The sequence below is a fragment of the Salmo salar genome, chromosome 09 (genome assembly GCF_965601325.2).
Source record: "Salmo salar chromosome 09, fSalSal1, whole genome shotgun sequence".
In the NCBI taxonomy this organism is placed as follows: domain Eukaryota; kingdom Metazoa; phylum Chordata; class Actinopteri; order Salmoniformes; family Salmonidae; genus Salmo; species Salmo salar.
In genome coordinates, this window is record NC_138299.1 from 115,922,761 (window position 1) to 115,936,787 (window position 14,027).

The following is a 14,027-nucleotide window of genomic DNA, read 5'->3' on the forward strand; positions in this document are numbered from 1 at the left end:
CATGAGTTTTTAATTAATAGGCTTACATCAAGCTAATGTCAATATGAATTTAGCTAGCTGATGATATTTCACAAAACAAAAAGTATAGTATGTAAAGTTGGCTAGCTAGCAGCTTATTAGACTGCACAGAGTGGCCTGCTGTAGCTAGCTAATAGTACATACATTTTGAAAATCTATTTATTTACTTACTTGAATAGGTTCATGCCTACGACGCGGCCAGTCTTGTCAAGAGGAGGTGCCGGTTCTGGTTAAAATATACCATTGGGGTAAGGGCAGGGCTGCTCTACCACATTTGGGGCCCCTGGGCACTGACCTTCGTGGGCCCACCACCCCCGAAAAATAAAATAAAACGCTGGGGGGGGGGGGTTAATTTTTATTTTTGGAAATCAATAAACTTATTGTATTTCAACACATTTTGCATGGTGCAGAAAGAGACATTTGCAGTTTTATAATGGTATTCTACACATTTTGTCATGAGGGTAAGAGAAAATGTAGCATTTTATTTTTTTAAAAGTTTTTACTCCTTTTTCGTGATATCCAATTGTGACTCGTTTCAGGAAACTAGGCGTATGTTGCGCGTTACTACTTTACAGGAGAGGCATTTGAACGTAAACTTTTTGTCGTTGTTGATCAAAAGGTGGTTTTTGGCAGAAATGCCTTCTGGAACATGTGAACTTTCATGTGCCTTAATAACAAACTTGTATGCCATCTGTAAATATGAATACAGTTGTTAAATTACTAGCCTAGTTGGTTTAGCCAAGGAAAAAGACGTCAATGTTCACGCCAGCCATGATTGGCTGAGTTAATGAGTGTGATGGACATGCCGAGAGATGAGTTCGGATTGGTCTGCCATGTAGCACACTTCTGTCTATAATATGAGCTGGTCAGTATGTGTAGGTAATCCTTTCTAATGTGGCTTTATGAAAGATATCAGCTAGTAGAACTGCGTAAGTGTTGCTCTCCACTTTCTGGAGGACCGAGTTTTGGAAATCATTGGAATTAGAGTATGATAGCTAAGGAGATGGAGAAAATTCTGCCGTTTGATTGCAAATATGCAGACGGAGTCGGAAAGACCATGACATCCGTGACAGAGAGGGAGAAGCGTCCATCCATGTATACGGGTAAAAGAGTCTAGCTAGCTACATTTTCAGATATTACACGTTTCTAAATTTGTCAGTCATTTTCATTTCAAGTTGAAGTGTATTGCTAGCTAGCTAACGTTAGCTGGCAAGCTAGTTAATGTTACATGTTTGATTTGTGTAATAATATTGTTTGTATCTCAGAGCCATTTGCATTGCCAGTTATATAGCCTAATGTTAGCTAGCTAACATTGAACCTGGTTGGTTAGCTACCTGCAGATTCATGCAGGGTAGTAACGTTATGAGTTTGGATTATGGTTCTTTGTTTAGCTAGCTACATGTCTATAAACAAAAGACTACACAATGCAAGTAACTATTTCAATAGAATGTTTATGATGTCATTGTGACAATTGTCGATAGACGTAGCTGGCAAATTCGTTCTGGCCATCTACTCCGATTTCAGAACACTCGTCTGAGTGTGCCAGAGCGCAGAATAACTGATGAATTTTACGAACGCTCAACACCCGTTGAATATGGCCGGTGTCAGTAAATGTTGGAAAAAAGCGTAATTACATTTTTGCCAGCAGCACAGTTGCAGTAACCAACGCTCTGGATAACATAAAAACAGCCTAACCAACTCTGCTAGGGCGAGTAAAATGGTCAGTGAGCTGTCATTTGTGTCTGGAAGTAGCTAGCAAAAGTTAGCCAGTTAGCTTGGGTGCTTGACTGCTGTTGTTAGGTCAGAACGCTCTGATCAACCCTACTCCTCGGCCAGAGCGTACAGTGTGCACTCTGAACGCTCCGACAGCAAAACACTGAATTTACAAACGGACAATCTGACCGCACCGAGTTTACGAACGCCCAGAGCACATTCGGGCACTCCAGATTAAATTTACAAACACACCTGGAGTATAAGCCAGCCTTTAGTCTTGAAATCTTTGGTTGTTTAGTACATGGACTCACATGTGAATCCTTAAAGAGATGGGTGGGGCTAAAGCTTAGGAGAGTGTGAACGATGCTGAATGGGTGTAGACAAAGAAGAGCTCTCCAGGAGGTACCAAAACATTCAAGGGCCATTTTCACAAAAGTGAGGTTACAAGTTTATCAAATTTCAAAGCAGAATTACTTTCCCATTGTTCCTCAGCTGTAGTGTATGATATACCATTTTCTAGCTCTGAGTCTCTACTTTTATTTTACTTTTACCGTCTTAGACGGAATTAAGGCGGTATGTCACAATTGGTAGTTAGTTGGAGAGAGAGAGAGAGAGATCCCCCGAAACACGACCCTGCCAAGCCGCACTGCTTCTTGACACACTGCTCGTTTAAACCGTAATCCAACTGCACCAATGTGTCGGAGGAAACACAGTACAGCTGGCGACCGAAATCGGCGTCCTTGGTTGCAACACTCACTACCGAGTTCCAAACTGCCGAGCAGCCGCACACAAGCCTAAGATCACCATGCGCAATGCCAAGCGTCGGCTTGAGTGGTGTACTCTGGAACAATGGAAAAGCGTTCTCTGGCGTGATGAATCATGCTTCAACATGTGGCAGACCAACGGATGAATCTTGGTTTGGCGAATGCCAGGAGAACGCTACCTGCCCGAATGCATAGTGCCAACTGTAAAGTTTGGTGGAGGAGGGATAATGGTCTGGGGCTGTTCATGGTTCTGGCTAGACCCTTTAGTTCCACCTCATCGAACACCTTTGGGATGAATTGGAACGCCTAATCGCCCGACCTCACTAATGCTCTTGTATCTGAATGGAAGCAAGTCCTCGCAGGAATGTTCCCAACATCTAGTGGAAAGCCTTCCCAGTAAAGGCTGTTGAAGCAGCAAAGGGGCAGACTTAACTCTGTATTAATGCCCATGATTTTGGAATGAGATGTTCGATAAGCAGGTGTCCACATACTTTTGGTCATGTAGTTAATCCGTTTTTTTGCATTGGATGCGTCTCAATCCACCGCATCTGCCTATGTCGCACTTCTGCATCTGAGGTGAAAGATGACAGCGCTAGAGAGGTGTCTGTCAGTCCATGAGATGTCCCAAAATTAGGTCTAATCACAAAATATGAGACTCACGAACACAAGCGTCTTGGGACGCGTCTGAAGTCGGTACAGCCAATCTGAGAACTTCTGTCTGAAATGTCCGAACAGTTTGGGCTACACACTAATATGACCCATCTGTGCAAAAGTGAGACTCTTTTGCTGTAGGGCTCCAACAGGCCTCACAAGACTTGTCTGGAGGTCACCTGGAATCAGTTGAAAACATTTTATGGAAGTACTATATATAAGGAGACTGTTTAGTGACAAATACTTGTTAAAATAAATAAACAATGTTTCCTGATCTTATATCTCTCAGATATAGGATAGACACTTAAGAACAAGCTTTCTTTAGATTTTTTGGGGGGGACTATCTGTTGTTCCATGTAGTGAATCTGTTATTAAATGTGTTTGTATGGGCTAATAGCACTAAGTCCCAAAATACATTTTTCATCAAATAATGTTTGTATATATTTTTTGATACTTGAAGGGATACCCAACCCCCCGCAAAAATAAGAATTGAATATCTTTCTGAATTTTCAATGGTTTTTGTAGAACCAACTGGAAATTGACATTTCTAAAATATATTTCTATCCTTTGTGATAGGTGTGCTGGACTGTGGAGGGGCGGAGTTTGAGGATGGAGAGGAAGTGTATGATGCGATTGGTGGGCTGCTGCAGGGTTCATCGGCTGACTGTAAAAACGAGGATGACATCCGGGACATCTGTCAGCAGATGTTCAACACTCTTAAACTGTAAGTGCAACAAACACACAAAACCTTAACACCCACCTCTTTCACAACCAACGTCCAACACAAAGATGAACTAACTGCCACACACCAAAGGCTAATCATTTATGTAATTCGCTTGCTGATTCATCAAAAATATACTCATGTCTTTTCCATCAGGAGTAACGGCCATGCCGCTTCAAAGCAAGTGCTGCTCGACACTCCGGTGCAGTTGTCTCAGATATCTGCAGAGTGTGGTAAGTCTGCAGGGGACTTAGGTCTTGCGCTTTGTTGTCAGCTTTACGGTCCAGTAATACAGATGTGTATATGTAGCGATGTATACGTTTGATATTCATTCTGGTAGCCTGTAATTTTCTATCTACTGTAGCCTTTCTTCCTATTTTCTCTACCCTTCCTACCCCCTCTCCCATGTCTTTTTAATATCCTCTCTGACTTATTGTTGCGTCTCATTCCACTCCTTCTGTCTTTCCCCTCTCGTCTCAGTATCTGCCACTAACGATGTCCAAGGGATCTGGATGATGAAGAGGGGCCAGAATACAGTAAAGTATTTTTTTGTTGCGTCGTATCTTGTGTATTATGTTCTTTGTCTAAGCTACAGGGCTGACTTGGACCTATGTTTTTCTCCTGTCAACTTCATCCACTTTGTCTTCTTCCACACACACACCACCTCAGACTGTGGACGCGAGGAAGCTAGAGAAGGCCGAAGCCAAGCTGAAGCAAAAACAAGGGAGGAGGAATGAACGGGATTCGCAAAAAACAACTAGTCCACTGTGAGTTTCATGCGCTTTTCATCTACACCCGAAGACTATGCAAACAGTTTATCATTGGCAGTGGTGGGAAAAGTACCCAATTGTCATACTTGAGTAAAAGTAAAGATACGTTCATTGAAAATGAATCATGTAAAATTGAAAATCACCCCGTAAAATACTACTTGAACTCTGTGAAGCATTTATTTGGGCTGCAATTTGTGAGGCTGATAACTCTAATGAACTTATCCTCTGCAGCAGAGGTAACTCTGGGTCTTCCTTTCCTGTAGTGGACCTCATGAGAGACAGTTTCATCATAGCGCTTGATGGTTTTTGCGACAGTACTTGAAGAAACTTTCAAAGTTCTTGAAATGTTCCGTATTGACTGACCTTCATGTCTTAATGATGGACTGTCGTTTCTCTTTGCTTATTTGAGCTGTTCTTGCCATAATAAGGACTTGATCTTTTACCAAATAGGGCTATCTCCTGTATACCACCCCTACCTTGTCCCAACACAACTGTTTGGCTCAAACGCATTAAGAAGGAAAGAAATTCCACAAATGTACTTTTAAGAAGGCACACCTGTTAATTGAAATACATTCCAGGTGACTACCTCATGAAGCTGGTTGGGAGAATGCTAATAGTGTGCAAAGCTGTCATCAAGGCAAGGGGTGGTTACTTTGAAGAATCTCAAATATAAAATATTTATAAACATTTTTTAGGTTACTACATGTGTTATTTCATAGTTTTGATGTCTTCACTATTATTCTACAATGTAGAAAATAGTAAAAAATAAAGAAAAACCCTGCAATGAGTAGGTGTCCAACATTTTTACTGGTACTGTATATAAGTACAAAATACCCCCCCAAAAACGACTTAAGTAGTACTTAAAAGTGTGTTTTCTCTAAGTACTTTATACCACTGATCATTGGTTTGGTATTGTGACAGCAAAAATACAGATTTCTGTTCACCGATGTATGATGAAGTTCGGTTACAGTGTCAGAGTGAAATAACTTGAACTGATGTTTCACCTCTGCCTGTCTGTCATTCCTCTGTCTCTCTTCCACTGTCTTTCTGTACTCATTCTCTCTACTTCTATCTCATTCGTCTCCTTCTGGTTCCCTCTGTCTATTTCTCCCTCTGTCTGTCTCACTCTGTCCTTGTCCGCTCTGCCTACCTCTGTTTGTCTCAGGGTACTGGAGGAGGCATCAGCCAGCCAGGCCAGTAGCAAAAAGGACAGTCGCGTTGACTTGTCCGGGAAGAATCGCACCTACGACATCCGCATCGAGAACTTTGACGTGTCGTTTGGCGAGCGGTGAGGGGTTCACTCTTAAGCTGCGTCCCAAATGGCACCACGTCTCTATTAAGTGCAGTACTTCTGACCAGGGCCAATAGGGATCTGGTCCAAAGTACCGCGCTATATAGGGAATACGGTTCCATTTGGGATGAAGCCATACCCACTCATTCTCCTACTATATCCAGCGCTGGAGCAAGTGGTTCATTCTAATTAGCCTCATTCAATGCTGTGTTAGCTAGACACCGTTTCCACCAGTATTTACCTGCTATTTCAAATGAGTTGATGTGGTTATGATAGTTACTTTCTGCAAATTACTTACAAAAATTCAACTACCTGAAATCAAATGGTGCGTAGGAGTGCTTGTTTAAATGAATGGAAAACAACTAAATGAGTAAATCATAGGTTATTCCTGTGTAATTACCCTTGTATTATTTGTTATTTAATACCAGACAGCGAGAGAGCGACAAAGAGAGTAGGAGAGAGACAGAGACATTTAAGTCTGAACCGTAAAGCAATATGTAAGCACATTGTCCTTCTCTCTGATTTTCCAGGTCCTTGCTGCAGGGAGCGGAGCTGTCTCTCTCGACAGGTCGCCGCTACGGCCTGATTGGCCGCAACGGCCTGGGGAAGACCACGCTACTGAAGATGCTGGCGAGCCGCAGCCTGCGCGTCCCCACCCACATCACGATCCTGCACGTGGAGCAGGAGGTCGCTGGCGATGACACAGGGGCGCTGCAGAGCGTGCTTGAGAGCGACACAGTCCGGGAGGGGCTCCTGACGGAGGAACGCCTGCTGAATGCGCGCATCGCCAACGGAACGTACGTCAGTCTTACTTACGCCTTACTTTAGAAGGAGTCAATACTGGCAGCCTTGGCAGATTTAAATGTTTTTGCAGGATATTTACACTTTTGGGTTTGAAACTGCACCAGTCACTAAACCTGCAGTTTATTCTATTCCATGTTAGTGCTGAAGGAATGGAGACTGTTCGACTGTCGGAGATCTATGCTAAACTGGAGGAGATTGAAGCAGACAAAGCACCTGCCCGGTAAAGAGCCACACTAAACATGTCTGTACATAATGTCATATCTGTGTTTACCTTACATTAACAGTGTATTTAGATATATACATAATGTCATATCTGTGTTTACCTTACATTAGCAGTGTATTTAGATATATACATAATGTCATATCTGTGTTTACCTTACATTAGCAGTGTATTAATGTCATATCTGTGTTTACCTTACATTAACAGCGTATTTAGATATGTACATAATGTCATATCCGTGTTTACCTTACATTAACAGTGTATTTAGATATGTACATAATGTCATATCTGTGTTTACCTTACATTAGCAGTGTATTTAGATATGTACATAATGTCATATCTGTGTTTACCTTACATTAGCAGTGTATTTAGATATGTACATAATGTCATATCTGTGTTTCCCTTACATTAGCAGTGTATTAATGTCATATCTGTGTTTACCTTACATTAGCAGTGTATTTAGATATGTACATAATGTCATATCTGTGTTTACCTTACATTAGCAGTGTATTTAGATATGTACATAATGTCATATCTGTGTTTACCTTACATTAACAGCGTATTTAGATATATACATAATGTCATATCTGTGTTTACCTTACATTAACAGTGTATTTAGATATGTACATAATACCATTGGTGTGTATACTGTACAACAGATGACTGCACTTTGCAGTATAATTGTAGCAAGAGTCTATGCATGTTCTGGTTTGATGATTGTTTACTGTTTCTCTCCTCTCTTTTATACAGTGCTTCAATCATCCTATGTGGTTTAGGTTTTTCTCCCAAAATGCAAACGCTGACAACCAAGTAAGTTGCTGTCTGTCTGTCTGTGTGTGTGTCTATGTGGGGCGTGCGTGTGCACGATTAACTGATCTCTCTCTGTGTTATCTTCACAGGGAGTTTTCTGGAGGGTGGCGAATGAGATTAGCTCTGGCTAGAGCTCTCTTCGCCAAGTGAGTCTCTGCTTGTCACTTTTATCCAAAGGACAGTCTTCCCAATTAAAATACAAGGACAGAGATTATATTAGAATATTTCTGTACATTTCTAAATCTCCAATGAGCTATTTCCTGAATCTCAATGTATTATAGACCATCAATTCAATAGACAGATTATCAAGACATAAAGACATGTGTCTCTGCTAAATATTCTAAAGCTAGCTTCAAGTATCTAAATAATGTATATATTTGTATTGTATCTCCTTTTAGGCCTGATCTTTTGTTACTTGATGGTGAGTGATTTAACCACATTAAGTATTTTTGTTTGATCAGTTCAATGGTGTCCAGCAGTCAGCGCAAACACCCTCTGACTGACTGACTGACTGACTGACTGACTGTCTGTCTGTCTGTCTGTCTGTCTGTCTGTCTGTCTGTCTGTCTGTCTGTCTGTCTGTCTGTCTGTCTGTCTGTTTCTCAGAGCCCACCAACATGTTGGATGTCCGAGCCATTCTTTGGCTGGAGAATTACCTGCAGGTAGGTTACTCCTGCTTATCGAATCCAATTCAGTCCCTTTAAAAGCATTGGATTGGTGAAAGCGCAGGCAAGCATGGACAATAGGGACATTCTACCATATTTCTTACCCCAATCCAGGGCAAGGGGCGTGAATGAGTGTACATTTCAGAGAGAAGGGTAGAAAATAGGAGCATACGTTAAGTTAAATTGTTTTAATTTACAGAATGTGCTGGGTAATTCAACTTTTGCCTCTGTGGGTGTCCTTGAGACAAAAGGGGTCCTCTACATTGGCAAGGGACACACCTGCTCACACTCATGAGCCAAGCATACATGGTTAGCCTCAAATGGATTGTGTTGTATCACGAGTTAGGAAATTGCGAACACTCAAGCCAAAATGTGACTTTAAGGTTGTGTCCAAATAATATTTCCCTTCTCCTGAAGTGTGCACTCATTCAGTACTACTACAAATCTAAAGACATTGGATTAGTAGAGGCATAGGCTAGCTGGAGTTACCACCATATTTCTTCTACCACTTATTTCCTTTCAAATCACTAAATGGAAGTGAATGAATGCACACTTTGGGTGGAAGGAGAGATAATTGTGACATAGCTAAAGCAAGAGCAACAAGTTCAACTTCCATATGGCCTGTTTAACTCCTCCACCCCCCACAGACCTGGCAGACCACCATCCTGGTGGTGTCCCACGACCGGAACTTCCTCAACGCCGTGGTGACTGACATCATCCACCTGCACTCGCAGCGGCTGGAGAGTTACCGCGGCGACTACGAGAACTTTGTCAAGACCAAAGAGGACCGCCTGAAGAACCAGCAGAGGGAGTACGAAGCCCAGTTTCAGTACAGAGAGCACATCCAGGTTAGGAACCTACACACACACATACACAGTCCTGAACACACACATTTTCTCTCACATTGAGTTATGCACATACAAACTAAAAGGCCTATGGCAAATGTAATAACAATGCACTTTCTAAGCATTTGTCTTTGCTGATTAGTGTGTTTATTTTATATGATCTTGAAATGCCAAACGTATCAACATCCTGCTAAATACTTATTAGATTATATATTATAGTATCTTATTATTATACATTATAATCGTGGATTGATTACCTCCCTCTGTGTGCCAGGTGTTTATCGACCGGTTCAGATACAACGCCAACAGAGCGGCACAGGTGCAGAGTAAACTGAAACTGTTAGAAAAACTGTGAGTAACCATCTATTTCAAAATAAGATGTTTCACGCACCCCACCCTGCTTTCTCTCATGTAGTGCTCCCTGGGAATTACAACCTGAAAGTCCAATTCATTGTAAAGGATAACTTCCGTCTTGCACATGCATGATGACCTCTGCGTGTTTGTTTGCCTGTGCACAGGGGAATGGTCATTGTAAAGAATATCTATTGTTGTCATCCGTCGTCCATTCATTCCCTCGTTGCTCTTCTCTTGTCTCCTGAAGGCCTGAACTCAAACCCCTGGAGAAGGAAACCGAAGTCACCTTAAAGTAAGAGACTGATCCTCCTGTCCCGAATGAAGTCTGCTTTCAATTCTCATATTAATCTGAGCGCTAACGTGTGTGTGTGTGTGTGTGTGTGTGTGTGTGTGTGTGTGTGTGTGTGTGTGTGTGTGTGTGTGTGTGTGTGTGTGTGTGTGCGCGCGGCGCGCGCGTGCGTCTGTCTGTCTGTCCACAGGTTCCCTGATAACTTTGAGAAGCTGTCTCCCCCGGTGCTCCAGTTGGATGAGGTGGAGTTCTACTATAACACTGACCAGCGCCTCTTCACACAGCTGTCTGTGTCTGCAGACCTGGAGTCTCGCATCTGCATCGTACGTATTAATCACACAGCTGTCTGTGTCTGCAGACCTGGAGTCTCGCATCTGCATCGTACGTATTAATCACACAGCTGTCTGTGTCTGCAGACCTGGAGTCTCGCATCTGCATCGTACGTATTAATCACACAGCTGTCTGTGTCTGCAGACCTGGAGTCTTGCATCTGCATCGTACGTATTAATCACACAGCTGTCTGTGTCTGCAGACCTGGAGTCTCGCATCTGCATCGTACGTATTAATCACACAGCTGTCTGTGTCTGCAGACCTGGAGTCTCGCATCTGCATCGTACGTATTAATCACACAGCTGTCTGTGTCTGCAGACCTGGAGTCTCGCAGTCTCTCAATCCTGATGACCAGTTCTAAATCACATGCACTGCTAATAGTTAGGGATGGACCTGATGACTAGTTCTAAATCACATGCACTGCTAATAGTTAGGGATGCACCTGATGACTAGTTCTAAATCACATGCACTGCTAATAGTTAGGGATGTACCTGATGTACCTGATGACTAGTTCTAAATCACATGCACTGCTAATAGTTAGGGATGTACCTGATGTACCTGATGACTAGTTCTAAATCACATGCACTAGTAATACACTGCTCAAAAAAATAAAGGGAACACTAAAATAACACATCCTAGATCTGAATGAATGAAATAATCTTATTGAATACTTTTTTTCTTTACATAGTTGAATGTGCTGACAACAAAATCACACAAAAATAATCAATGGAAATCCAATTTATCAACCCATGGAGGTCTGGATTTGGAGTCACACTCAAAATTAAAGTGGAAAACCACACTACAGGCTGATCCAACTTTGATAATGTCCTTAAAACGAGTCAAAATGAGACTCAGTAGTGTGTGTGTGGCCTCCACGTGCCTGTATGACCTCCCTACAACGCCTGGGCATGCTCCTGATGAGGTGGCGGATGGTCTCCTGAGGGATCTCCTCCCAGACCTGGACTAAAGCATCCGCCAACTCCTGGACAGTCTGTGGTGCAACGTGGCGTTGGTGGATGTCCCAGATGTGCTCAATTGGATTCAGGTCTGGGGAACGGGCGGGCCAGTCCATAGCATCAATGCCTTCCTCTTGCAGGAACTGCTGACACACTCCAACCACATGAGGTCTAGCATTGTCTTGCATTAGGAGGAACCCAGGGCCAACCGCACCAGCATATGGTCTCACAAGGGGTCTGAGGATCTCATCTCGGTACTTAATGGCAGTCAGGCTACCTCTGGCGAGCACATGGAGGGCTGTGCGGCCCCCCAAAGAAATGCCACCCCACACCATGACTGACCCACCGCCAAACCGGTCATGCTGGAGGATGTTGCAGGCAGCAGAACGTTCTCCACGGCGTCTCCAGACTCTGTCACGTCTGTCACATGTGCTCAGTGTGAACCTGCTTTCATCTGTGAAGAGCACAGGGCGCCAGTGGCGAATTTGCCAATCTTGGTGTTCTTTGGCAAATGCCAAACGTCCTGCACGGTGTAGACATCGGGCCCTCATACCACCCTCATGGATTCTGTTTCTGACTGTTTGAGCAGACACATGCACATTTGTGGCCTGCTGGAGGTCATTTTGCAGAGCTCTGGCAGTGCTCCTCCTGCTCCTCTTTGCACAAAGGCGGAGGTAGCGGTCCTGCTGCTGGGTTGTTGCCCTCCTACGGCCTCCTCCACGTCTCCTGATGTACTGGCCTGTCTCCTGGTAACGCCTCCATGCTCTGGACACTACGCTGACAGACACAGCAAACCTTCCTGCCACAGCTCGCATTGATGTGCCATCCTGGATGAGCTGCACTACCTGAGCCACTTGTTTGGGTTGTAGACTCCGTCTCATGCTACCACTAGAGTGAAAGCACCGCCAGCATTCAAAAGTGACCAAAACATCAGCCAGGAAGCATAAGAACTGAGAAGTGGTCTGTGGTCACCACCTGCAGAACCACTCCTTTATTGGGGGTGTCTTGCTAATTGCCTATAATTTCCACCTGTTGTCCATTCTATTTGCACAACAGCATGTGAAATGTATTGTCAATCAGTGTTGCTTCCTAAGTGGACAGTTTGATTTCACAGAAGTGTGATTGACTTGGACTTACATTGTGTTGTTTAAGTGTTCCCTTTATTTTTTTGAGCAGTGTAGGTAGGGATGGACCTGATGACTAGTTCTAAATCACATGCACTGCTAATAGTTAGGGATGGACCTGATGACTAGTTCTAAATCACATGCACTGCTAATAGTTAGGGATGCACCTGATGACTAGTTCTAAATCACATGCACTGCTAATAGTTAGGGATGCACTGATGTGATAATTCTGGGCTGATGCCAATATTTTCTTTGCAATATCGACTGATTCAGATATTTTTTCATTTTATGGCCCTTTTAAATGTCCTAGCACAGATAGGAAGTGCAACAACGTATCTATGTTCATAAGGCTAGTAAGAACATATCTTTGTCCCCACATCGGGTCAATATGGTCAATGATACATTGTGCATCCATTAATATTGTACACTTCCACAGACAATGCTGTGCAACCTTCCCACTGCTAAAGTAGTACCTACAGTCTCTTTCTCTCTCTCTCTCTCTCTCTCTCTCTCTCAGGTGGGTGAGAACGGGGCGGGTAAATCCACCATGCTCAAGCTACTGATGGGAGAGTTAACGCCTGTCAACGGCATCAGACACGCCCATCGGTGAGGTTCCATGCTTGACGTCAGCCATGTTCCTCTGCTGCTAGTGTGTCTCGGTGGGAGTGGGTGCGTGCAGGGAAGTAAACGACAGCTTTATTTCCCTTTCTCGATCAGGAACCTGAAGATCGGTTATTTCAGTCAGCACCACGTGGATCAACTGGACCTCAACGTGTGTTCAATTGAGCTGCTACTCAACAAATTCCCAGGTGACCACCACCACCAAAACATACCAATACTGATCATTATCAAAGCATTGGCTGTGTTCATTAGGCACCAAATGCAAAGGAAACTGATTGGAACAGGACTACCTGGACTTTGTCCAATAAGAAATGTCCCGTTTCTTTTCAGTTGCGTGCACTAATGAACACGACCCTGCTGGTTGTTACGAATCCCTATGGCGGGTTAGATGACAACGTCACGAAAACAATGCGCTCGCTTCAATGGGGCAAAAGGCAGTGTGTTGTGATTCTGGACAGCCAGATGGCTAGCAACAATGACAAGAAGCTGCCATGTGAGGAATCGTTGGTTGCTCGTTTCAGCTAGTTTTATCTTGTTCTTGATACCATGTCTTGTTTTGAGGTGTTTTTTTTTTTCTAGGTGTTTTAACTGATGGTGATATGGCTGAGATTCGCTAGCTAGCTAACCAAGAACTGTAAAGATGTATTTGAGAGACAAGTGCTATTTATGTTTTCAATAAACATTGGAGACTAATTATAATTGACATTCTGGCAACAGTCTAAGCCAACCCTGTCTGTTTTGGTCCATGTTGCTTAACAACCAACCCATCTATAGCCTGCAGTCTTTGTCATCTGTAACCCTTTTTGTCCCTCCCAGGTCGTAACGAGGAGGAGTACAGACACCAGCTGGGTGGCTATGGGATAACAGGGGAGCTGGCAACTCGGCCAGTGGCCAGTTTGTCAGGAGGGCAGAAGAGCCGGGTTGCCTTCGCTCAGATGACAATGCCTTGGTAATGCCTTATATTACACTCCATGGCTGCAAACATTTTACACAGGATTGTCATATTGTAGTAGTAAACTGGTTTTAGTTAAGTTGGAAAAATGTCCTTGTACGAGCAGTGTATAGCTTCCAGACCATGACG

General features: G+C 43.4%; 1 protein-coding gene across 1 annotated transcript in view; it reads left to right on the forward strand.

The window, feature by feature from the left end:
- The window catches only part of LOC106612436 (ATP-binding cassette sub-family F member 3), a 35,091-nt gene that overhangs the window by 16,424 nt on the left and 4,640 nt on the right, over positions 1-14,027 (forward strand). Inside the window, exons 2-19 of the mRNA XM_014213558.3 lie at positions 3,723-3,870; positions 4,024-4,100; positions 4,348-4,403; positions 4,537-4,634; positions 5,803-5,925; positions 6,459-6,725; positions 6,872-6,952; positions 7,703-7,762; positions 7,852-7,908; positions 8,161-8,183; positions 8,369-8,424; positions 9,075-9,275; positions 9,547-9,623; positions 9,874-9,918; positions 10,106-10,238; positions 12,843-12,931; positions 13,043-13,134; positions 13,763-13,895. Coding sequence (XP_014069033.1) covers positions 3,723-3,870; positions 4,024-4,100; positions 4,348-4,403; positions 4,537-4,634; positions 5,803-5,925; positions 6,459-6,725; positions 6,872-6,952; positions 7,703-7,762; positions 7,852-7,908; positions 8,161-8,183; positions 8,369-8,424; positions 9,075-9,275; positions 9,547-9,623; positions 9,874-9,918; positions 10,106-10,238; positions 12,843-12,931; positions 13,043-13,134; positions 13,763-13,895 — 1,816 coding nt within the window. The remainder of the gene's footprint in view (positions 1-3,722; positions 3,871-4,023; positions 4,101-4,347; positions 4,404-4,536; positions 4,635-5,802; positions 5,926-6,458; positions 6,726-6,871; positions 6,953-7,702; positions 7,763-7,851; positions 7,909-8,160; positions 8,184-8,368; positions 8,425-9,074; positions 9,276-9,546; positions 9,624-9,873; positions 9,919-10,105; positions 10,239-12,842; positions 12,932-13,042; positions 13,135-13,762; positions 13,896-14,027) is intronic.